The sequence below is a fragment of the Tamandua tetradactyla genome, chromosome X (assembly GCF_023851605.1).
Source record: "Tamandua tetradactyla isolate mTamTet1 chromosome X, mTamTet1.pri, whole genome shotgun sequence".
Lineage (NCBI taxonomy): Eukaryota > Metazoa > Chordata > Mammalia > Pilosa > Myrmecophagidae > Tamandua > Tamandua tetradactyla.
This window is the reverse complement of record NC_135353.1, coordinates 141,884,026-141,911,622: the sequence shown is the minus strand read 5'-3', so window position 1 is coordinate 141,911,622 and position 27,597 is coordinate 141,884,026. Positions and strand designations below refer to the sequence as shown.

General features: G+C 34.9%; 1 protein-coding gene across 9 annotated transcripts in view; it reads right to left on the bottom strand.

Moving 5' to 3' along the window:
• Positions 1 to 27,597, bottom strand: part of DMD (dystrophin) — a 2,428,671-nt gene that overhangs the window by 774,957 nt on the left and 1,626,117 nt on the right. For all 9 annotated transcript variants that reach the window (XM_077145121.1, XM_077145123.1, XM_077145120.1 and 6 more), the window contains 2 exons: positions 6,113 to 6,260; positions 3,830 to 3,979 (listed from right to left, as the gene is read on the bottom strand). In XM_077145121.1, coding sequence (XP_077001236.1) covers positions 3,830 to 3,979; positions 6,113 to 6,260 — 298 coding nt within the window. The remainder of the gene's footprint in view (positions 1 to 3,829; positions 3,980 to 6,112; positions 6,261 to 27,597) is intronic.

Here is a 27,597-nt window from a genome sequence, read left to right as displayed (position 1 = left end):
TGAGACTGTGTGGATGTCTAAGCAGAAACCATGGAGGCAAGAAGGCAGTGGTATGATATATTTAAGACATTGAAAGAGGAAAACTGCCAAACAAGAATTGTATATAAGGTAAAACCGTCCTTCAAAAATGAGGGAGAGTTTAATATATTTTCAGACAAACAGATGCTGAGGAGTTTGTGAACAACAGACCTACTCTACAAGAGATACTAAAGGGAACATTGCTTGCACACAGGAAAAGACAGGAGAGAGCTTAGGAGAAGAGTATAGAAACAAAGACTATCAGCAAGGGTACAGAACAAAGTCATGACACATCTATCAACATGCATGAAACTTGAGGACATTATGATGAATGAAATTAGCCAGAAACAAAAGGACAAATACTGTGTGGTCTCACTAATATGAACTAACATTAATGAGCGAACTTTGAGAGATAAAATTGAGAACACAGGTTACCAGGAGATAGAAAGAGGGTAGAGATCAAGCATGCGATGCTGAAGGAGTACAGAATGTACAACAGGTTTGATTGTAAAGATCCAGAAATGGATAGCACAATACTACCTGATGGTAGCACAGTACTGTAAGTACGCTGAAGGAAGCTGAGTGTGAGTGCGGTTGAAAGAGGAAGGCTAGTGGCATGTATGACACCAGAAGGAAAGTTTGACGATAAAGACTGGGACTGTATAACCTAATGAAACCTCGAGTGGACAATGATGGGGATTAAATGTACAAATATAAGAGTGTTCTTATGTGTGGGAGAACGAATGAATGCCAACATTGCAAGGTGTTGAAAATGAGATGGTATATGGGAAAAATACAATCAGTGCAAACTAGGGTCTATAGTCAACAGTAACATTGTAATGTGCTTCCATCACATGTAACAAAGGCAAATTAACAAAGCTAAATGTCAATAAGAGGGGCTGTAAGGGAGGGGTATGGGATTCTTGGTGGTGGTGTTTCTCCTTTATATTTTACTTTATTTTATTTTCTTCATTTCTCCCTTTTCTTCTGACACTCCCTTTATCCAGTGTACGGACAGATGAGTAAGAAAATAAAGACAAGAACTAAATAATACCAGGGAATATGGGTTATGGAATGTGTTGGTTGTTCTTTTTTATTTTTATTTTTTGGGAGTAATGAAAGTGTTCAAAAATTGATTGTCCTGAAGAACGCACAACTAAATGGTGATATTGTGAGCCGCCGGTTGTACACTTTGGATGATTATATGGTATATGAATATATCTCAATAAAATTGCATTAAAAAAAGTGGCTGGGAAGTTTCAAAGCATCCCTCAAAGGTCAAAAGCCAAAAGAAAATCGGGACGTATAAAGTATGGGAGAAACACAGGGAGAGCTAGTCCTGGCAAAACTTCTGAGTATTTGGATGAAAGATACCATGAGGGGTGGGGGCTGCGAAGCAGATGGAAATTGGGGTACTAAAAGTCAGTAAATGGAAATTTGTCCTCAGCTCAACATTACCACATCAAGAACAGTCTTCTTTTAGCAATTCACTAGAGGCAAAAATAAACAAATCAAAATAAACAAATGTATTGGAAGATAAGGGGCAGTTGGTGTGGCTATTAGGAACTGATAATAAAGCCCTCCGTGTTATAGCATTTAAAAGTATCCTTCAGCAGGGGAGCCAGTTCTCTGCCTTAGCTTGTAGAATAAAACATTGCATATTACAAGATCCTCTCAGGTACTTAGAAGTCTCACTCAGTATTTCTAGTTTTTCATTCTTATATATAAATCTATAAAGGATCACTAATTGTATAAAGAAAGTCTACAGCCCCAAAACAGAAAGTGACAAAGAACAAATTCCTTGAAAGACATTACAAAAGCTGACACATGAAAAAAGAAAAAAATCCAAATAGTCTTATATCTATTTAAACATTGAACCCATTATTAAAAACTTTAACACAACACAAATTCCACGTCTAGATGGTGTTACAAATTCTTCCAAAAGTTCTCGTCCAGGAAAAAAAAAAAATGAAAACAAGGGAAGACTCCCCAACTTGTTTTATGAAACAAACCTAAGATTGTTCCAACACTTGACAAGGACAATACAAGAAAAAAAATTACACACCAATGTCTCATGGAAAAATACTAACAAATTCTAAGCCAAACATTAGAACATGGAATCCTGCAATCTATAATACATGGAATACATCATGACTGAAAGGATATGCTGCAGGATTCAAAATCAGTGACTGTAATTCATGACCTTCACACAAAACGAGAAAAGTCAAACAATCATTTTCATAAATGTAGAGAAAACATTTGACAAAATCCATGACCTATGCAAAATAAAAACTTAGCAAACTGGGATTAAAGGGAAAATCTTTTACCTGATTAAGATGACCGACCAAAATACCTTACAACAAACAGGATAGTTAATGATAAGGAATGAAACAAAACTTCCCATTATCATCATGTCTATGAGCCTATGTTTTGTACATCCTAGCCTGTGCATTAAGGCAAGAAAAAAGAATTAAAAACCATAAGAGTTGAAAAGAAAGAACCTAATTCTATTTGATTATATGATTGTGTGCATAAAATCCTCAAAGATTCTACAAACTTTAGAATCTTTTCTAAAAGATTAGCAAATTTAGCAAGGTTATCGGATACATCCTCAACATACAAAAACAACTATATTTTTATATACCAGCAACAGATGAAAAAAAAAAAAGAAATTTAAAATGAATCTCAGTCTAATAGGGCAAAAATCAAATATCTGGGATTCAGTGTAGTAAATCCTGTGCAGGACTTCTAAACTGAAAATTGCAAAATGTTCCTAAAAAGGTATTAAAGGCCTAAATAAATAGAACAATATACCATGTTCACAGATGGGGGATGTCTCTATATTTTAAAGATATCAATTGATCTACAAATTCAACTCAAAATTCTGATCAATACCCTGGCAGGCTTCTTGTGGAAACTGGTAATTTGGTGTTAAAATTTATTTTGTAATCCAAAGAAACAAAAATAGACAAGGGAATGTGGAACACGGAGAAGGAAGTTGGATTTTACACTACTGTAATTAAGCCAATGTGTTAGTACAAGAACGATAGATCTAAGCAAATGGAATAGAGAATCCAGAAGCAGATTCATATATATATATCATCTGATTTATGACAAATAAGCAATTGAAGTATAGGGAAGAAAGGATTGTCTTTTGATAATTGTTGCCAGGTCTATCGATTTTGATTTTTTATTATAAATCCATTTATACCACTTTGTTTTTCAAAATACCTATTAGTTTGATAAACATTTTTAAATATTAGATGTAAAGATTATCTGAGCTAGAAAGTTGGAGACTCAAAAGTTAAGTAAGGAAAGAAAGAAAGGAAGGAAGGAAGGATGGAAGCAAGGAAGGTTGGGAGGGAAGGAAGGACAAAAAAGCACTTTTGGAGGGGATGTCAGCATGTATTAATTATTGATCAAGTCTACACTTTAGGTGAGAACACATCATTTTGATTTACGATACTGCTGAAATGAGTCATGTCCACCTTGTTCATATACTGTCAGCGTTCACCTGAACACTGAGTTAATTACTTCATCATTTTTTAGTCTAATGCTTTAAAATAATTCATACAAAGGAATAGTGGTCTATGTTTTGGCATGTGGTTATCAACGTACTGTCATCTACCACAATCATTCTTTCCATCAACAACATACGATACAGCCAAATCAAATGGTCAGATACACACACACACACACACACACTCACCAGTTTTCCCTCTCCCCTGAATGAAGCGCCCATGAAACAAAACAAATACACACACGTTCAACATTTAGCACATGTGACAGGAGGAGATGGTTAATGCCTAACCTTTATCCACTGGAGATTTGTCTGCTTGAGCTTATTTTCAAGTTTATCTTGTTCTTCTGGGCTTATGGGAGCACTTACAAGCACCGTTCCTCCGGTTTCATTTAATTGTTTTAGAATTCCCTGGCGCAGGGGCAGCTCTTCCACCAGTAACTGAAAGAGACAAATGCAACAACGTTTAAAATGAATTACAGCACAATTTCAGCTACCTTGTCTTCCCCGCTATTGATCAGTCTATCAAAACAAAGCAAATAGACCCAAGGTCTATTGTTCCTCAAATAGCAACAGTTTTCTCCTGAGTGCAGAGCTGATGGACCGAAACATTCACTCCCAAGTAGATAAACCATCCCAGAAGGGACCATATTACCTTATTCCTCAGAGTTTTTTTTTTTTAAGAGAAAAATATTAGGTGGTACGATGAACCCCAAATGATATCCCAAACAGTCAGAGTCTGAAAATGCATTTTAATCAGAAATAGAACAATCTGGATAAATTTATCACCCTCCCAGATACTAAGTTTCCACACCATAATATACCAAAAGGGAAGAATTTGCATCATCATCTTAAGTGATATCTAACATTTACTGACACCTTCACATATATTATCTCAGTTCTTCATTTTTAAATAATTCTATGAGGCCGATCCTATTATCTTCATTTATATAGAAGGAAATTGAGACAAACAGGATAAATACCAGGTCCAAGGACACAAAGCTAGCAAGCAATAGAGATGTGGTGCAAACTTGGGCAGTCTCATTCCAAAATCCTTATTTTTCACTCTTCCATATCCCTGAATTTCTTATTCATTTAATATCAGATTTTTAATGGCCTTTCCCAAGACGTACAGAACCACTATGATAGTAGTAGCTGTGTTTTATTGATGTCATCTAGAGCTGTACTGTTCAATACAGTAACCACATGCCACATGAGGTTATTCTATTTCAATTAAAATAGAAGAAAATGCAAAACTCAGTTTCTTAGTCTCACTAACCACTTTTCAACTGCTCTTTAGCCATATATGGCTGGTGGCTACTGAAACAGACAATGCAAAACATTTCCATCATCACAGAAAGTTCTGTTGGACAGTGCCGATCTACATTTTCTAGGAAAAGAAAATTAGGTTCATAATTGTTAGTAAGTGAACTCGCTAAGCATGTCTTGTAAATAGGTTATCAATTATATTGCTACATAAGACACGCAATACGTTAAGGAAAGATGAGTTTTAAACAATAGACTGAGTTCATTTTTGCGTGACACAACCAACTTCAATTGAATTATGGATCCTAAAGTTGCATTTTTGAATTTCAAATACCTAGTGCAATACCTGACACAGCGTAGGTACTAATATCTGTTTAAAGAACTAAGCAATTTTTTAATAAAATGTTTGTACTTCATCCCCTGTGAAAGTGCACATTTCCGGCTTCATAGGGAAAAAAATGGTTGACATTGGACTCTAATTTGCGTGTGCAAACCAACTGAATTTTTGACCAAGGGGCAAAATTGTGTGATCTGGTGATCAGAGGACAATAGCAACCACTTTGAAAGTTTGATATGAAGATTAAATAAAATAGCAGATGTAAATGCATCTAATCCTTGGCACATAACAGGGGATGATTAAATGTTAATTTCCCTTCCCTTCAAAATTCAAAATAAAACAGATCCAAAAGACTTGTTTTCCTAGGACAAAAATCATAAACGTTAATTCACTTGCAAAATAAGAGTGTGAACTCTCCCTACCCACCCTCCCCAGAGGAAACTACCAAAACAAGTAATGCTTCAGGCAAATTGAACACTTTTAATTAGAAGCTGAAAATAGTGGGATCAATTTGGCAATTAAGAGTTTCCTTGGCAAAAGGGATTCATTTTGATAAAGGCTCTCCGGAACTTTCCAGGTATGTAGCCAAATCAGTTGGAAAAATTCCCATTTCAATTTGGATTTTACAATTTCCTACTTTGGGTTTCAATCTTTGAAATTATTTGAAGCTGTTGAATCCTCAAGTAAGTCAAAAATTCATTTCAATTTAGTTTCAAAAATAACTGTTATGCATTATATATATATGTAATATATATACATATACATTCATTTGTGTATATATATATATATTTAACAGAGGGCATTGATTGGAAACCACTTGGTTAAGACAAAATAGCATTGTGAGAAAGACACTTTAGTGAGGGAGTGAAGAAGTTTAAGTAACTTAAAGAGTAGGAATCAATGATTAAATAATAGACTTATACTCTCTTTTATATAAGTAGGCCCTGGGGAATTTTAAAAGATAGAATTACCTTGACTTGTTCGAGCTTTTGTTTCAGTTGCTGCTCATTTCCAGGTTCTAGTGGAATAGTAGCAACGTTATCTGCTTCATCTAACCATAAAACAAATTCATTTAAATCTCTTTGAAATTCTGACAAGATATTCTTTTGTTCTTCTAGCCTGGAGAAAGAATAAAATTGTTATAAGCAACATATTTCTCAAACTTTCTTTTTGTTTTGAAGCAATCTGGAAAAAAAAATACATGGCAAATGCTGTCAAGATAATAAGCAATTTAAAAGATGCTAACATATATCATTTTTTAAGACCAATTCATTCACTTTGAACAAAGCAATTTCACTATCCATGAAATCTCTAAAAGATAAGGTTAAAATCACTCAAGACAAAATTCTGATTTGAAAATTCCAAAAGCCTCACATTATAATATTAGAGCAGGGTTCTCAAGCTCAGCAGTCCTGACATTTGGGGCCAGATTATTCTTTGTCGTGGAAGCTTGTCCTGTGCATTTCAGGACGTTTAGCACCATCCCTGGCCTCTACTCACAACGTGCAGTAGCATCCCCCAAACTGTGTCAACCAAAAATGTCTCCACGCTTTGCCAAATGTCAGCAGAGGGGGAGGCAATTACCTCTGGCTGAGTGCCACTGTCCTAGAGAAAGTATATGCATGAATTAGCATGTTTTAAAATGCTTAACTAAATAAGGAATTAAATAACGCTAAATCACTGAACGAAAAATTGTGATCCAAATTATGACTCACAATCCTTTTTTATGGAAAGAGGAAAATCTATTTAAAATATTTAACATATGTTGCATTAGTGGAAATTTTTTACTAATAAAATGCATATACTGTTTGTTACTCAATTAGCCATAAAGTTATTCTTATATGTTGAGGCATAAGAAATATGGCTGAACAAAGTGGTTTATATTTTCAAAATAATTTACAGTCTGGGTTTTTGTTGTCTTATGGGGTCTATCTATCTCTTCTATGTAAGCATCTTATTTGAAGTATAATGTACATATAGCAAAGTGCCTAATATATAACTCTTTAGAAGTGAAGTTTCACCAATTGAACACACTGTAAACAGATTAAAAAAAAAACATAATGCTATCAGAACTTCAGAGCCTCCTTCCTGCCCTCTTGCAGTCATTAACTCTCCCTAAAAATTGTCAGTATCCTGTCAACTTTGAGTATTTTGCCTGTATTAGACATTATGCAAATGAAATCATATGACATGTACTCTTTCGCTTCTTGCCTTTTTCACTTGACATGATGTTTACAACAATCTTACATGTTTTCAGTTTTAGTTTCTTCATTCTCTTGAAAATATTCAATTGTGTGCACACATCACTGCTGGTGGACATTTGGTTGTTTCCATTGTTTGGACATTTAGCCAAGTTTTTTTTTTTTTTATATCAATTCAAGTTAACAAATATTTATTGAGGGCTTACAATGTTCTAAGAACTCTTCTGGGCATTAAGGATCCCAGATGGATGAGTTATGTTCCCTACCACTGAGCATCTCACAGTCTGCATGAGGAAACAAGCACATAAACCAGGATTGCAATGAAGTACTGTCAGAAGGACATAAAAGGGGGGCTGATCAGTCATTTGAGGGGCAGCATCCTTGAGAAGATGATGGCCTATCTGGGTTCTGAAGCATGAAAGCAGATCTGCACGTTGCAGGAATAAGACACAGCCTGTGCAAAATTAGGGTCTCTAGAGAAGTACATTTTGCACTCATTCTGTAAATGAGATTCCGGCCATTGGATTCATGCTATCAGACTTACATTCATCTATGCTCAATTTTGCTATTTAATGAGAGCTTAATCAAAGTCTACTCTGGGGTATGTAAGGAAGGAAACATTCTTCCTTCAGTCTATTCTCAATATAGCAGCCAGAGGTATCCTGTGAAAACTGAGGTGTGCCGCGGGTGTAAAATGTACACCAGATTTCAAAGACAGTACCAAAAAAAAAAAAAAAAAAACATAAAATAACTTAATATTTCTTCTAGCACTTACTAGTTGAAATGATAATAGAATTCAAATATTTTTAAATGTTGGGTTAAGTAGAACATATTGATTTCACCTGTCTCTTTTAACTTTTAAAAACGTGGCACCTAGAAAAATTTAAATTGCATAGGGGTCTTGCATTATTTTTCTATTGAATAATGCCGAGTGCCTTCTCTCCTCACCTCCATAACATCATCTCCAATTGCTCTCCTCTTCTCTTATCCTTCATGAGCTCCACTGGCCTCCTTCTTGTGTTTCTTAAACACACTAGGTGGATGTGCCCTAAGGAGACATTGCTCTTGCTGTTCCCTCTGCCTAGAATGCTTTTCCTTCCAATGTCAACATGACTTGCTCTCTCGTCTGCTACAAAGGTTTACTCAACCAATGAGGCTTTCCTTCGTGGCTCTCCTTCAAATTGTACCTCCTCCAAAATTCCATTCTTTCTCCCTGTTTTTGTCTTTCCCGTTAGTTCTTAAAATTAACATGCTATATATTTTGGTTATGAATTTTGTGCATTGTCTACCTGACTCACATGACATTAAGTATCCTGAGGGCAGGGATTGCTGTCTGTTGTATTTACAGCTGTATTCTTTGCTCCTGCAACAGTACCAGGCACAGAACAGATGCTCTGTAAACAACTTTTGAGGAAATGAACAAATTCTTCCATCATTTCTTCAATCTTGAATGCGTTTCCATTTTGAATCAATCCTTTCCATTCTTTAGAATACGGATTCTGAAACATGGTCTGATTTACCTGCCCACGTGCCATGCAATGCTTCACCAAATGGAAGATGCCACAGATGCAAAGTTGTTCCATCATTTTAAGTACCACTCGGCATGAAAAACTGCTGCCAATTAAACTATGGCACTCACCACTTAAAGGTTATATCTTACTTTTGGAAGAGTTCTTTTAAAGTTATTTGTATTTTTGTCATATATGCCTCTTGGGTATATGTAAAAACAAAAAATATAAGTTGAAAAAATTGGTCATGATATTCCTAAAACTTCTTCACATTTAGGGTTTGACTCTCCTGTTTGATATTTCCTTTAAGAGTCACTGAAAAAGTCTGTGTTTTCCACACAAATTATCCACTGTCACATCAAGGGTGTTGGTGAGGCAACATTTCTTAAAAGAGGGCTTCACTTCTTTCTATGGGATTTTCTGCAAAGCTATAGGATAGACAGCATCAGTTGTAAGACCTGTTCTGATTTCAGTGATGATAATGTGATAAAACATGCATTTTAGAATGGGTGGGATTTGGCAGCCTCCAACCACTGATGCAGTGATACAGGTTCTTATGTGGCAGCTACCAAGTTGCTGATCATTTTAGAATTAAAAAAAAATATATTGCTTAATGTAATGACAGAGTTTACCATTATCCTTATTAGTGATTATGAATGAATATTATTGTATCACCTGTCTGATGCTTGAGCTTATTTTCCATTAATAGAATCAATCAAGTTTTTTTTTAATCTTGACCAGAAATCTTTATTTTTCATACAACTTCAGTAAATTTCCTATGTCTTTTCCTTTCAACCTGTAGAACTCCCGTTAGCATCTTTAAAGGGTCGGTCTGGTGGTGGTGAAGTCCCTCGACTTTGTTAATCTGGGAATGTCAACCCCCACTCCCCATTTTTTTAAAAACTTTTTAATTGTATAGTATAACATATATACAAAGCAAAGAAAGAAAAAAGCACTAGTTTTCAAAGCACTCTTCAACAAGTAGTTACAGGACAGATTCCAGAGTTTGTCATGGGCTACCATACCCTCATCTCAGATTTTTCCTTCTAGCTGCTCCAGAATATAGGAGGCTAGAGGGCTTAAATATTTTATCATCACAATCAACATTTTTCCTTCATTTATTTGTGAAAAATAACATATTTACAAAAAAGTTATACATTTCCAAGCACAGCACCACAATTAGTTGTAGAACAGATTTCAGACTTTTATTAATATTTCACAATTTTCGGTTTTTACTTCTAGCTGCTCCAAAATACTAGAGACTAAACTAGATATCAATTTAATGATTCAGCATTCATATTCATTTGTTAAATCCTATCTTCTCTGTATAATTCCACCATCACCTGGATCTTTCCATCTCTCTTTTTAGGGGTGTTTGGGCTATGGCAATTCTAAATGTTTGCTATTGGAAGGGTCTGTCACTAATATGGGGTAGGGAAATGGAATTAGCTGATGTTCTGGAGAGGCTGGGCTAGGTTTAAGGACTCATCTGGTCCAGGGACCCATCTGGAGGTTGTAGGTTTCTGAGAAGTTATTCTAGTGCATGGACCCCTTGTGGAATCTTATATACTGCCCCAGGTATTCTTTAGGATTGGCTGGAATGGTCCTGATTGGGGGTTGGCAGGTTATGACAGATAACAAGTTCTACCTGAAGCTTTCATAAGAGTCACCTCTAGAGTAGCCTCTTGATTTTATCTGAACTCTCTCTGCCACTGACACTTTATTAATTATACTACTTTTCCCTGTTTTGGTCAGGATGGAATTGTTGATCCCATGGTGCCGGGTGTGGATTCATCCCTGGGAGTCCTCTCCCACATACCCAGGGAGACTTTCACCCCTGGGTTTCATGTCCCGCTTAGTGGGGAGGGCAATGATTTCACTTGCAGAGTTGGTCTTAGAGAGACTGAGGCCACATCTGAGCAATGAAAGAGGTCCTCCAGAAGTAACTCTTAGGCATGCCTATAGGTAGTCTAAGTTTGTCAATCAAGTTTTAGTAATCAAATTAATAACATTTTGGCATTAATTGTTGTAGGAAATAGTGTTTGAATATATGAATTTTTTCCAATGGAAGAAATTTGGCCCCTCTTAAATGTGTAAAGTAAGGATGCCTGTGGATGACCTTATGGACTGCTGTAGCATGAAAGATTTATGGAGGAAGGGTCAGGAGATAAAGCTAATGAGGTGGTTGAGGCCGATTTATGAAGCACCTAGAATGTTCTCTTCAATCGGTAGGTGATGAGCTACTTAAGGGTTTTCAGTAGGGAAATATCTGTTTCTTCAAAAGTTCACTCTGCTATTCCATGCAGGCAAGGTGGTAAATACGACAAAAGGCAGAGTAATAAATTACGAGATTATTATAATAGTCTAGGCAATAAAGTAATGAGGGTCTAAAGTTTGAAGCTCTAGCAAGGAAAAAAGGAGATGACAGAATTAGTTTAAGATGTGGAAAGAGACTCAATAGGACTCAATGATAAAAGAAGAGAGATTAGTATTAGCAGCTAATAATTAGCGAGTACTTAATACATGGCAGTCATTGAGCCAAGTACCAAATCCTCCCAATACTACAAGATGAGCACTATCATTTTCCTCTTTTACAGGTGAAGGTAAATAAGAATTAGTATTTTGCTCAAGATCGTAAGGCTATAAAGTGGTCAATCCAGCATTCAGCTTTAGATAGACTAAGTCCAGTGACTGTCTAAGATATTTAGGGGAAATCCATTAGTAAGAAAAGCAAAAGAGAGAACTCAGGCTCAGGGCAAAGAGAAGTGATGGAAATATTGACTTCAGAGTCATCAGCAATGGGTTGGTGATCTACAGACATGGTCAACCAGCTTCTGAATTAATAATGAACACTTCCTAATCGGCATTTTCTAATGTCATTGTTTTTGCATTTCATGAAGTCTAGTGATGGGAAACTCTCCCTCCAGCTCATTTAATTTTTTTTTAAAAGTCCATCTTGTAGTCAATCATTGATTTCTGATGTATGTGCAACAGTGGCTCCTGATCACCCTACAAACCATGGGCTTTGACATGGAAAACCAGAGGACATGCTGAGCTCCTCTCCTGGCCCCTCCAAAAGCTATGGAGAACTGTGAAAGGGGTTCTTCAGCTCAACAAGCATTCAGCTGGGAATGAGAGGATGGTTCCCTTTCTTTCAGTCTACAAGCTTGTTTTAAGTGATTCCATTGAAGCCTCTATCTTTGACAAGGAGAAGGGCAAAGGAAGAGGGGAAGGAACTTATACTTGCCACCAAACTACATGGTCCACATACCTGACTACCTCTTCCTTTCTAAGTACTCTGACATTTCCTGGGACATGGGGTACAGAGGAGATTGGAGGTTGCTGTGGTGGAGATGAAACCACCAATACTTGTCAGTTGACCTTATGGGAAAATGGCTGGTTTCAACTGATTTCAAATTGGCCTTCGGATTCTGGCCCTAGCAGAAAAATCTGGAACAGAAACACTCTTGCTACAGATATCTGTTATTTGTTTAAAATTTCTGAGCCAACTCAGCTTCTTGGCTCAAGGTTTGAAGCATATTGGCCAGCTTACCTCATCTTTTTCAGTCTCTTTTCAACTCTCTGCAAAATCTTTGTCTCTTTTAGTATTGGACTCCAGATCATCTTGCACAGAGTTCCAAATACTAAGAACTTATTTCCCTCAATTTTTCTCCTTCTCATTAAATACAACCTTGCTAAAATCTGATTACATTTGGAAAACCTAGACAGATGGGTAAGGCATTTTTAATTTTCATGCATAAACTGACCATTTCAGGGAGAAAAAAAAAAAAAGGCCTAAATCAAATAAACATATAGAAACTTGAAAAGAGTAATATCAAACAAATGAAAAACAAAAATTAGATCCAAGCCTAGAATACAATTCTAAAAGTAAACACCATCCCCTGCTTCAAACATGTCTCAAATCAATTACTTGTACATCTTCTGCCTTTCAAAAATACTCAGCCAAGAAGAAAAGAGATGTATGTATTCATTATAACTGAGCTTTATATATTAAGTGAGATCAAACTCAAAAAACAGTCTATGCCTATTTTCTTCATTTAATATTCTAGTGTGAGTATTTCCTTAGGTCATTAATTATTCTTTGAAAATTGATTTTTAAGATTTGAGTTAAGCTATCCATGAGGATGCCATATTTCACGAGTCTTCTATTATTAGGCATTTAATTCGTTGTTCAATTTTTCAATATAATAAATAACCCCATCAAAAACACAGGTTTTTTTTATGTTTTGGTTCACATATCTGCTAATTTCCTTAGAAGAGAGAAGAAAGTTAACAATAAGAGTACTAAGGGTTTTATACACGCTGCTAAATTTCTTTGCTAATAAGAGCACTCATACATTCCCACCATTAAAAATACCTGCCTCACTACTCTTTTACCACTATTGAGCATTACAAATTATATCTTTGATAGCAGAAAAATGGCTTGTCATAGATGTTTAAATTGTTTTTTCTATTTATAGGAAAACTGAAAATGGCCATTTATGCTTCTCCTGCAATCATCTACTGTATACACTGTCTGCTTTCTTAGCTTTTTCACATTTATTTGTAAGAGGTTTTTTCAGATTATTTAAAAATAGATTCCCACAAATAGTCACTCCAGTTTCCCTTTTCTCTTTAGTTTTGTTTCTAAAGAAAAATGTATCAATTGCTTTCATATTACTCTCAAATCTGTGGCCACCTTATAATTATTTAGACATTTACCTTTACTTTATTCTGGCTCCATATACTTTCATTTTTTTTAATGTTTAATGCATCTTAAATTTACCTAAGAATTAAGTTTCTAACCTTGAAGGGTTTTCCAGAAATGGCACATTTTCCCAAAATAGTCTTTCTCTATTGGTTTTTGGTACTTTCTTCATTACATTTATTATATGCACAAGGGTTCAGTTTTTGTCACAGTACTGTACTACTTCAATCACTGTGGCTATAAAATATCTTTTAACTTCTAGTGAGTTAAGCTCCCCATATTACCTTAGTGTTTCTAACTTAAGTAATACGTGAAACCATTTTGATCAAATTAAAATCTCATTGGGGATTTTGAGTGGGATTGCATTAAATCAATAAATTAATTTGTGAAAAATATCCTTCCTGTCTTTCCAATATAAATCTGCTAAACTTTCTATTTTATAGTGCATTTGGACACAGAATATCTAGGACTCATCCGTGGACTATAAATAATTAAGTACATTTTATAATTAACCTTCAGCATCAGTTTGAAAGACAGTGACTTGCATATGATTTTATGGAAATTAACAGAATACTAATTTAGAAAACTCTTAAGAACTCCCAGATAGAATAAATCATCACTTAAAAAGCAAAAGCTTCGGCTACACTATTTGCCATACTCTTTCTTGTTATACAATGTCTGCAGAAAACTTTTTTTTCTGATTTAATTTTTTAAAAAGTAGAGCATCTTCTTTTAAAATATGAAAACATTTGGTAGTCATTTCTCATTTAAGTTTGTTTTTTATACTTTGAAATACAAAAAAGATGGTGCCCAAATCTCACCGCGACCTTGTTATAATCTGCTTTCCAAGCGCAAGTGTTTTCTGAAATTTCAAAAGCCTCGATTTGAAGTTTTAAAAGCTGCAATTTGAATTTATATATTCAGATGATTGCAGAAAAACGAAGGAAGGCAGTTAGCATTTCCAGGCTTGTCTCTTGACAGAGCAGTTTAAATGTGCTTTTATATTGGCATTCATCACATCAAGTGTTATTTCTTTGTTTACCTACTTGCTAAATGCTTATGGTAGGATTTATTCAGGCATGTGGTAGCAATAATAACGAATGGGATTTTTAACATTACCCATCTGCAATGAAGTGCTAAATATTTTACTTTTAGAGGCATTCAATACATTTAGCTTTTTTTTTTTCCTTAAAGAATGGCTTCTATTTGAAATATTGGCTCTGGCACCATTTACATTATAAATGCACTTAATGCAATTGAAGGATGCACATATTATGACGATGAGAAATTTGCAGGAGTGGGGGCATCTATCAGGCATTTCAGGCCAAGTGCTAGTTTCTCATTTGTATCTCTCTATTGTCTTCCTAATGCCCTCAGGAGCTTTATATACCAAATAAAAGGTGACTATTGTGTTTTCCCAATGCGAAGTTCCTCTTTAAATTTTTTGATCAACCTTTACTTAGAAACTTCAGGAATGCAGATTGGATCCTTGCTGTTGATGTATAATACTTAATTCGTTAACTGGACTGTACATACCAATATAAAATTATATACAATGCAAAATATTATATTGATTATTTAAAAAAAAATCACATTTCCCTACTCATATTTCATGGAGCAAATTTGTTCAACTTTTTCACACACATTTTCAGCATCAGACTTTTCATCTTGACGGATTTACTTTTTCAGTCACCTAACAAACTTTGCCAGAAGGTATTATCATCACTTCTACCCACGTGGTTTGAGGTATAGTACTGCTGATTCCATGTGCAATGTTCCACTGGAAATTTGATTCCACGATGTGTTATGTTATGTAAGGACAGTTTTTCAGTTTTTCTGAGCCATATGTCCATCAACGTAACTGCGTACTGGATGGTTCTAAAACGTGATTTTTCCAGAGTTTGTTTAAATGGCCTCCAACTCTTAAAAGTGTAATGTCATATCACCAAAATTAATCACTGAAGTATGTTACATTGATTTTCTTCCTGTTTTTTTCTTTTTTCCATTCTCTTTTTCTCTTACTTCCTTTTTTTTTTTAATTTTCTTTTCTGCATCATGTACCTCTACAAGCAACCAAAATAAACAACAATTGATGCTAGCTAATACATCTTTCCCAGACAGTGCTTTGTTGTTTGGAGCAAAGTAAAATAAGCGAGTGTCTTGTGATTTCAGACAACTTTAGAAGGATTCAAATAAAGTGACCTTCTGTTGGGGAAAAAAAAAAGAGAAAAAAACTCTCATATTCAGACACATACATTAGAAAACTTTCAAAGGTCACACTCTCTCTGGCACATCATCAGAACCAGCATCCCAACGTTGACTTTATTTATTTATTTACTATTATTGCAGCACCATTTGTTGAATTTTGGTCTTGTTTGTTTTTTCTTTCATTTGCTTGTTTGTTTGTTCTTGGGGAGTTCATGGGCTAGAAACTGAACCCAGTTCTCCTGGATGGCAGGCGAGAATTCTACCACTCAACTTGACCCTCATACCTGTTGAGTATCAGTGCTTGATGTCACACAATTAGACACTAATTGATTTTGCCTCAAGTTTGTGCCTTGTTACAAATGAAATACTCCTGGACAGGGATAACACATCAAGGCTTTTCAGCCATTTAAGCCTCAATATTAAGGAAATGGATAAAAACATGTGAGCAGATGTGGAGAATAAGGGAAAGCTTGAAGCCCAGCTATTTGCAAGCAAAAGAAGTTCTGATCTAAGCTCTGTCATTTGTTAGTTGAGTGTGTGACCTTGGGAAAGTTACTGAACCTCAGTTTCCTCATCCTAAAGTGGAACAATACATATTTCACTTCTGGGATAGTTGTAAAGATTGCATTTTTTCCTCAGAAACCCAAGTTTTAGCCAAGCACTTCACTAATGGCATGCAATCAATGGTAGAGAAAATAAAGAGGTACAAAAAAGGGGAGAATTTAGATACTGAATGTGCTTTTTCTATCTGAAAACATTGCCCAAGCCCTCATTTTTATATGTATAGAAGTATTTATAAAGCATGTACAAGTATATAGAAGGACTATTTCAAACTGAGCTTTTTGATGAGCCATCTGACAGCTCCATTTCTCTCCTCTGACAAGCTTCCTTGAAAAATTTTCATTGGGAAACAAGATTAGAGCCTTAATAATAATCTTCAGGTAAAATGTGCCACCAGATGAGATGTCTTCTAGGTGACGCATATGCATGATGACAAAGCTACATGATATTTACCGAAGGTCTACTAAATGCAGCCTGTGTTATAGGAGACTCAGGAGCATAACACCTAATCAAAGAAGTCCAAATAAATCTCCTAAATCAATTCAAGGAGATAAAGGAAAATATGCAGAAACAAACAAAGGATAGTAAAAAGACAATGTGTGAGCATGAAGAAGTATTTGAAAGTATAAAAAGAGACAATTGAAATTATGGGGATAAAAGCCAAAAAAGTAGAAATTAAAAATACACAAGAGACACACAACAGCAGATTTGAACAGACAGAAAAGAGAACCAGTGACCTAGAAGACAGGACAATGGAAATCATACAGTCAGAAGAACAGATAGATTAAAGAAAAGAAAAAATTGGGTAGTGTCTCAGGGATTTGGCTGACAGCACCAAACACACAAACATATGCATCCTGTGTATCCTAGAAGGGAAAAGAGATAGAAAGACTGTTTGAGGAAATAATCACTGAAAACTTCCCAACTCTTATGAAAAACATAAGTATACACACACAAGAAATTCAGTGTAATCCAAACAGAGTATACCCTAAGAGACCTACTCTGAGGCACATATTAATCAGAATGTCAAATGCCAAAGGAAAAAAAATCTGAAAGCAGCAAGAGAAAAGTGAATTGCAATATACAAGGGATCCTCAATAGGACTAACTTCTAACATTTCATCAGAAATCATGGTGGCGAGGAGAGTTTAAAATATTCAGAGAGAAACAGAAACTGAGAGAGTCAGTCAACAAAAGACTGGCCATGCAAGAATTACTAAAGGGAATTCTGCAGGTTGAAAGGATAAGACAGGAGGAAGTGGCTTGGAGTAGTGTGAAGCAATGAAGATCACCAGTAGGGGTAACTTAAAAGACATATGCAACCCTCAATAATACTAAATCTTCAAAATACAACTCTATTCTTTAACACATATAAGAATCAGAATAAAATTGAATGAGAAAAGACATATTTCCTGATAACAGACATGAAGAATATGAAGTGGTGAAGTGGGACAAAAACAACACAAGCAGGGAAAACAAAGGTATATGTGAGCAGAGAACATGTATGATACTGAAGCCAAATTGGTATCTTTACAAATTAGTAGGTTAGAGATATACAATGTATAATATAAACCCCAGGGTAACCACAAAGAAAGTATTTAAAAATATAAACAGAAAGAGAAATGAGAAAGGGATCAGCAGATACATAAAAAAAAATCAACTATACAGAAAAGGAGGTTGAAGTAAAGGAGAAGAGAGGCAAAAAAGATATTACATACAAAAACCAAAGGATAAATTGAATGGCTGAAGTAAGTACTGCCTTCATAATAATAACACTGAATATTAATGGATTAAACTCCCCAATCAAAACATATAGGTTGGCAGAATGGATTAAAAAAAACATGATCCAACAATATGTTGTTTATAAGAGACTTACCCTAGAACCCAAAACACACATAGGATAAATGTAGGATGGAAAAATATATTGCATGCAAATAACAACAAAAACAAGAGCGGAGTAGTTATACAAATATTGGACAAAATAACCTTTAAGTAAAAAGTTGTAATGAGAAATAAGGAATGATACTACATATTAGCAAAAGGTGAAATCCACCAACAAGAAATAACAATCATAAACATTTGTGCACCTAATCATGGTGTCCCAAAATATATGAGACAAACACTAACAAAACTGAAGGGAGAAATAGATACCTCCACAATAATAGTTGAAGACTTCAACACACTGCTATCATCAAGACTGTATATCTAGAAAGAAGGTCAATAAGGAAATAATATGGAATAATATAATATATGAACTAGACTTAACATACATATGTAGAACACTGGCCCCCAATGTTGGGTCACAAAGTAAGTCCCAATAAATTTAGAAAGATTGATAGAAAGAATCTTCTCTGACCATAATAGAATGAGCTGGAAATCAATAACAGGCAGAGAACTGAAAAATACACAAAGATATGGCAGTTAAATAACACCCTCTTAAACAATCAGTGGGTAACAGAATTGCAAGGGAAAACAATAAATATGTTGATAGGAATGAAAACAAGAGCACAGCATATCAACACTTACGGGATGCCATGAAGGCAGTACTGTGAGGGAAAATTAGAGCCCTAAATGCTTACATCAAAAAGAAGAAAGAGCTAAAATCAAAGACCTAACTTCACACCTGGAGGAATTAGAAAAAGAACAGCAAACTAACCCGAAAGTAAGCAGAAAGTCAGAAATAGCATAGAGCAGAAATAAATTAAGAAGAGAAAATCAACATAGAAAATTAACAAAACCAAAAGTTGGTTCTTTGAAAAGAGCAATAAAATTAACAAAACCTTAGCTATACTGACAAAGAAAAAAGAGAAAAGTTGCAGATTAATAAAATCAGAAATGAGAGAAGGGACATTCCTACTGCCCCCACAGAAATAAAAAAAAAAAAGATCCTAAGAGGATACTATGAACACTGTATGACAACCAATCTAGAAGAAATGGAAATATTTCTAGAAACACAAGACAAACTATATTGACTCTACAGGAAATAGAATACCTCACCAAACCAATTACAAGCAAGGAGAATACATCAGTCATCAAAAATTTCCCAACATGGAAAAGCCCAGGACCAGATCGCTTCACAGGTAAATTCTATCAATCAATCTAAGAAGAATTAAACCCATTCTACTCAAACTCATCCAAAAAACTAATGAGAAGGGAATACTACCTAACCCATTCTATGAAGCCAACACTATCCTAAAATCAAAACTAGATAAAGACACTACAAGAAAATTACAAACCAGTTTCTCTTATGAATATAGAAAATGAATATAGATGCAAAAATCCTCAACAAAATACTTATAAATCAAATCCCACAGCACATCAAAAGAATTATACACCATGATCAAGCATGTTTTATCCCAGGTAGGCAAGGCTGGTTCAAGGTAAGAAACTCAATTAATGTAACACATCACATTAATGTGACAAATGGAAAAACCATATGATCATCTCAATTGACACAGAAAAGGTTTTGACAAACTTCAGCATCCTTTCTTGATAAAAACACTTTGAAAGATAGTAGAGGGAAACTTCCTTAACATGATAAAAGGCACATATGAACTATCCACAGCTAATATCGTATGCAATGGTGAAATACTGAAAAGTTTCCCTCTAAGATCTGGTAGAAGAGAAGGAGGCTCATTGTCACCACTGTTATTCAACACTGTACTGCAAGTTCTATGCAGAGAAATGAGGCAAGAAAAGGAAGTAAGAGACATCCATACTGGAAAGGAAGAAGTAAAACTGTCATTATTTAGAGACAACCTGATTCTATATTTGGAAAATCCTGAAAAATCTACAACAAAGCTACTTGAGCTAATAATCAAACTCAGCAAGGTGGGGGGATACAAGATCAACACAGAAAAATCAGTAGCACTTCTATACACTAGTAATGAACAAGCTGAGGAGGAAATCAAGGAGAAAAAATCCCATTTACAATAGCAACTATAAAAATCAAATATCTAGGAATAAAGTTAACCAAAGATATAAAGAACCTATACACAGAAAACTGCAAAACATTGCTAAAAGAAATCATAGACCTAATTAAATGCAGGGCATTCCATTTTCATGACTTGGAAGACTAAATATCATTAAATGACTAAAATAACTAAAAAATATTTACAGATTCAACACAATCCCAATCAATATTCCAACAGACTAGTTTACAGAAATGGAAAAGTCAATTATCAAATTAATTGGAAGGTTAAGGGGCACTGAATAGCGAAAAACTTCTTGAGAATGAAAAGTGAAGTTGGGGGACTCACATTTCCTGACCTTAAAGCATATTACAAAGATTTAATGGTCAAAACAGCATGGTATTGGCACATGGATAGTTACATCAATCAATGAAATTGATGTAAGAGATCAGAAATATACCCTCACATTTAAGGCCAACTGATATTTTAAAATATTTTTATTGTCAAATCTTCCCACACATATATTCCATATATGGGGTACAATCAATAGCTCAGAATATCATCACATAGTTGTATATTCATCACAATGATCACTTTTAAAAATATTTCCATCACTCCAGAAAAAGAAAAATGAAAAAAAAAAAACCTCATACATAAACCAGACCCCTTACCCCTCCCTCTCATTGACCACTAGTATTCCCATCTACCCAACTTATTTGCACCTTATCCCCCCTATTATTTATTTTTATCTATATACATTTTTTTTACTCATCTGTCCATACCCTGGATAAAAAGAGCATCAGAAAACAAGGTTTTCACAATCATATGGCCACGCTGTAAAAGTGATATCTTTATACAGTCAAGGATCAAGGCTACTGGAACACAGCTCAACACTTTCAGGTACTTCCCTCTAGCCACTCCTATACACCGTAAACTAAAAAGAGATGTCTATATAATGCATAAGAATAACCTCCAGGATAACCTCTTGACTCTGAAATCTCTCAACCACTGACACTTTATTTTGTCTCATTTCTCTCTTTCCCCTTTTGGTCGAGAACACATTCTCAATTCCTCGATGCTGGGTCTCAGCAAATCCCAGGAGTTCTGTTCCATGTTGCCAGAGAGATTTACACTCCTGGGAGTCTTGTCCCATGTAGTATGGCCAACTGATTTTTGACAAGGACTCTAAGGCCACTCAATTGGGAAAGAATAGTGTTTTCAACAAATGGTGCTGAGAGAACTTAATATTCACATGCAAAAGAATGAAAGAGGACCCCTATCTCATACCATATACATATAAATTAACTCAAAATGGATCAAAGACTAAATACAAAAGCTAGGAATATAAAACTCCTAGAAGAAAATATACAGATGCATCTTCAGGATCCTCAGTTAGGCAATGTTTTTTTAGACTTTACACCCAAAGCACAAGCAATGAAAGAAAAAAATAGATAAAAGAAAAATAGATAAATGGGACTTCTTCAAAATTATAAACTATTGTGCATCAAGCAAAAAAACAATCTTCTCAATAGGAGAAAATATTTGGAAACTACATAGTTGATAAGGGTTTAATTATCCAGAACATACAAATACTCCTACAATTCAGCAACCAAAAAACAGCCCAGTTGAAAAATGGGCAAAAGACTTGAATAGACATTTCTCCAAAGAGGAAATACAAATGACTAAAAAGCACATGAAAAAGATGCTCAACATCAGTAGCTATTAGGGAAATGCAAGTCAAAACCACAAAGAGGTATCATTTCACACCCACTAAAATGGCTATGTTAAAATACAGAAAAGTACAATGTTGGAGAGGATGTGGAGAAATATGAACACTAATTCATTCCTAGTAGGGATGTAAAATGTTGCAGCTGCTGTGGAAGACAGTTTGGCAGTGCCTCAGGAAGCCAAATATAGAATTACCATATGACCACCAATCCTGCTACTAAGTATATACCCAGAAGAACTGAAAGCAGGGACTGAGACAGATATTTGCACATTGATCTTCATAGCTGCATTATTCACAATTACCAAAAGATGGAAGCAACCCAAGTGTTTGTCAAGGGATGAATGGATAAACAAAATGTGGTATATACATACAGTGGAATATTGGTCAGCTGTAAAAAGAAATGAAGTCCTGATGCATGCAGTGACATAGACGAACCTTGAGAACATTATGTGAGTGAAATAAGCTAAGCACAAAAGGACAAATATTGTATGAGCTCACTGATAGGAACTAATTATAATATGCAAACTCATAGAGTTGAAACCTAGAATAGGTTACCAGAGGATAAACTGAGGTAGGGAATGGGGCGCTCACGCTTAATTTGTACAAACTTTCTATTTAGATTGATTGTAAAGGTTTAGAAATGGATGGTGGTGATGGGAACAGATTATTGTAAGTGTAATTAACAGCACTGAATTATGTATGTGAATGTGATTGAAAGGCAAAGTTTGGAGTCTTGTATTTTACTAGAATGAAAATTTGATGGTCTGTAGTTAATAGTCCAAGTACAAGAATGTTCCTTTAAGAATTACAACAAATGTGTGACAAGAGTACAAGGTGTTGATAGTAGGGTGGTATATGGGAAAAATATATCTAATGTAAACTATGGACTATAGTTGTTAGAACTATTTTAATACACTTTCATCATTTTTAACAAAGGTATCACACTAATGCAAAGAATCACCAATAGGGGGATATATAGGGATATTGCATTTTTTACATGATTTTTCTGTAAACCTACAACTTCTCTAATATTATAATGATTTAAAAAACAAAAATATTATGCTAAGTGAAAAAAGCAGATATAATGTCATACATTTTGTATGATTTCATTTATTTAAAATGTAAATATAAGGAAATCTGAAAAGACAGAAATAGGTTAATGGTTATGTAGGGCTGGGAAAGGAAGGTAGGAGGCATTGAGGGGTGACTGCTAAGGGGTATGAAGGTTTTCTTTTTGGAGTAATGAAAATGTTCTAAAATTGTGGTGATGAATACACAACTCTGTGTATATACTAAAAGCCATTGATTATACACTTTATATGGACAGTATGGTATGTGAATATATCTCAATAAAACTGCTTTAAAATACATATGACCATTAAAACTGTCCTCCACTGTCTGAATCAGTTATCAACAATTCACAAAATTTGTATTTCATATAAGCAACTTGAAGATAGATAATAGGAAGGCTAGACATTGCATCTAAGTATAAATATGTTTCCTTTTAAAATTTATTAGTGTTTCCCAGTATGAGAAGCCGTATCTACTTAGTTTGGACACAAATGTGGGAATGACTTATTAAATTCTTTGTAAGTAGACCCATGCCTCTTCTTTCTTTCTGAATTCTTTGCATCTGTTATTCAAGATTCTTCCGTTATTTTTCTCTTTCTTCCTACCTCCAAACCAATTTCCCCCACTTTTCTTGTTACTCCGTCTTAGTTCTGCAGATTTTAAGGTGATTTTTATTATTGCGGCTATATTTGAACTCCTCAGAGAAGTTGTAATTTCCACCCCCAGCAAAATGTCATCTATTTGTCCAGCACTATACAAGTTTTTTAGTGTAGTGTAAGTATATTATATAGAGAAGGAAAACCAGCATTTCTGCAGAGATAGAGAAAAAGGGAACTTTTTGTTCACTACTTTCATCCTGTAGAAGGAAGGACAAAGGGCACTTCTAGTTCATTTATTTAAAATCTGCACATAACCAAAAGTAAGTTCTTCAGAGATACAGGTTACTACATTTTAAAAGAATATAGGGGCAAGGGTGGGCCACAGTGGCTCAGCAGGAAGAATTCTCACCTGCCATGCCATAGACCCGAGTTTGATTCTCAGTGCCTGCCCGTGCAAAAAATAAAAAAATAAAAAAAAATAAAAGAATATAGCCCACAGGTAATCCAAGAATAGTTACATTCCCTCAAACAGCAGCTCCCAAAGTGTAGTCTGAAAGTCTAAGGACCCCTGAGACCCTTTCAAGGGATCTCTGAGGTCCAAATTATTTTTATACCAATTCTAAAATGTTATATCCCTTTTTCTCACTCATTCTTTTACAAATTTTCCTGAAGCTGTTATGATGCATTGTACCACAACATATTGAATACAGAATCAGATATAAGAACCAGCTGTCTTCTCTTAAGCTAAACATTAAAGAGATTTTACCAAATTGTGGAACAATGCCACTCTTCTCACTCAATCTTTTTTGTTTTGGAGAATATAATTATTTTAAATAAAACATGCATTATTTATAGTGATGTGGAAAGGGTTTATCATCAATACTTTGAAATAAATTAACCCATTTTCAAAATTTATCTGTTTTACTTTCTAATATGGTATCACATTTAAAAAATGTATTCAATAAAATGTGTAAGAGTGTAAAGGGGTGTTGAGATCAAACAGTTTGACAACCATTGCTATAGAAGAACTGAATATCTAGAGATTAACTCCCATATTGGATAACTGAGGAGAGAATTTTCCTGAGAAAAGATATACCACCTTACCACTGGGCATAAATAAAGACAGCTTATCATGTGTATCAGGGGTTCACCATCATAAAGATGACCTCAAACAAGTAAGTAATCTAATATGAGATGAAAATGATAGCAATCCATTAGATATGAAGAGCTCCATGGCTGCCAAACATTCTGCTTAGAGTCCGGAAATTAGACAATGAATTTATTTATAAGAGACAGGGAAAGGTGAGTAATAATGACCAAACCCTGTGAGGGCCAATTTTTAGAGTTAATGAACTGCCTAAATATCTACTATGAGTTTCTGTGACATGCTAGGCTAAGTAGGGCACCTTCAAAATACAAATATATACACACCACCCATCTGGAGCTAAGCTAAGGGCTAAGGCAAGTTGTCCTGTCATTAATTCTTTATGTATTTTCATCAACAAATACTTGAATGTTCATCATGTACCAGGAACTGTTTGTGCCATGTGATGAGTAGTTACTGAATGTTGATAGTTTAGTAGGAGGCACAGACATGTACGTAAATGGTTAACTTTAAAATGTGATAAGCATTTGAAGTAGTAAACAAATATTTATTAAGTATCTACTAAGTGCTGGGTGCTGTGCTAGGTGCTGGATATTCAGGGATGAGCAAAATCACTCACTCATCTGGGGCATCTAGTTTTATGGGAGATGTGCACATTAGATGAATAATCATAGAAATATATTTGTACAAATCATGATAAGTTTATGGGTTAGCAATTAAGAAAGTATTCCTTTATTTATGAACTTGTAATTTAACTCTCATAGGTATGCAGCAACTAAAAGCAAAAGAGTATCAACCTCACTTCCCACAAAGCAATGCTGTCAGTGCCCAGTTATGGTTATTCGAGTCTCAGATATTAAGTTTACTTTTAATCTAAAATGTTTTTGCTCTGTTCGTACATAGCTTTGAAATACCTTGCAAACATTATTAACTCATTATACCCAATGAGTATGAAAAACAGAGAGAAATTGTTGAAAGTGCTGAGAAAACACAGAAAATAAGCAATCACAACAAAAATAACAACAGTGTTGATAACAGTAAGAGAAATAATAATCCCAAACCCCCAACATTTAGAACTTTCTCAAAAGACCTAACTGAACTTCTACTTGGATCATTTAGGGTGGGATATGGCCTAAGAAGAAATGCACTTACAGTCACTGAGTATGTAATCTGCTCATAAGGAGAATATCAGTGGGACTCTTATTTAGGTTGGAGAAAGTGGTAAGGGTGACTCCCTCTGAGTTAGTGACACTGAAGCTGCGCCCTGAAAAATAGGTAAACATTGACTAGCTATAGCATAGGGGGCAAAACTTCCCCACAGAGGAAACAGCCTCTTTCAAGGCAGGAAAATACTTAAAGAGAGTCAAAGGAACAGAAAGTAGCTACCAGTGTGGCTAAAGTGTGGTGAGCAAGAAGGAGACTGGCAAGAGAGGAGACCAGAGGATGGGCAGGGGCCAGGAGGCTAATGCAAGAATTTGGATTTTGTCTTAAGTGCAATGTGAAACTATTGACTAAGGATCCTGGTGATTCAAAGGGATGAATAACTAACTCTCATGAGCCTAGGAAAAAAATCACTAGGTGAAGAAGGGGGCTGAGGCCACCTGGACCTAGGCTTTGTTTATTGGAATATTTTTACTTGCTAATTAAATGTCTTTACTCACAATAGGTTCTAATCTGATTTTCTATTCTTTTAAATCTATTTTGGTAATTTTTGTCTTTCTAGGAATTTTTCAATTTCATGTCATTTGGAAAAACTTGATGGCATAAAGTTGGTCAGCGGATTCCCTATGTCCTTCTAATTTCTGTAGTGTTGGTAGTGATGCTCCTTCGTTCCTTCAAGATTATGATAATTTTTCTTCTTTCTTTTATTCTTCATCAGTCTAGTTAAAACTTTGTCATTTAAAAAAATCTATTTAATGATTACCACTTGATTTTATTCATTTCCTCTACTCGATTTCTGTTCCCTATTTTATTGATTTCCATTCTGATCTTAATATTTCCTTCCTTCTTCCTGTTCCAGATTCAGTGTGCTTCTTTTTCTAGTTCATTAGGTAGAAGCTTAAGTTATGATTTGGGAACTTCATTTTTTTTCTAATGTAGATGTTTAAAGTTATAAATTTCCCTGTAAGCATATTTGTTTGTTTTCTTTTTTTTTTTTTTTTTTTTGCATGGGCAGGCACTGGGAATTGAACCCAGGTCTCTGTGACTTAGCCACTGTGGTACACTTCCTGTAAGCATGTTTTAGCTGTACCTTGACATGTGTTTTAATTTTCTTCCAGTTCAAAACATTTTCTAATTTCCCTTCTGATTTCTTCTTTGACCCAGGGCTTATTTAGACACATGTTGCTTAACTTCCAAAATTATGATATTTCCCATATTTCTTTGTGTTGATTTTTAAATTTAATTCTGTTGTGCTTAGAGAAAATAATTTTTTGTGTTTTCAATCCTTTTAAATTTATGGAGATTTATTTTGTTTTACGACTTAGCATGTGGTCTATCCCAGAGAATATTCTATAGTCACTTGAAAAGAATGTGTATTCTGCTGCCATTGGGTGGAGTATTCTGTAAATGTCAGGTAGGTCAAGTTGGTTGATAGTGTTGTTTACGTCTTCTATATCTTTGCTGATTTTTTTGTGTGACTGGTCGGTTAACTCCATGAGCGAGGTATTGAAGGCTCAAACAATTAATTATTGGTGAATCATCTATTTCTCCTTTAAATTCTGTCAATTTCTGCTTCATGAATTTTGGTGCTTTGTTGTCAATTGCATATACATTTATAATATTTATGCCTTCTGATGGATCAACTCCCTTTATAATTAGGAATGTTCTTCTTTGTCTTCAGGAACATATTTTGTC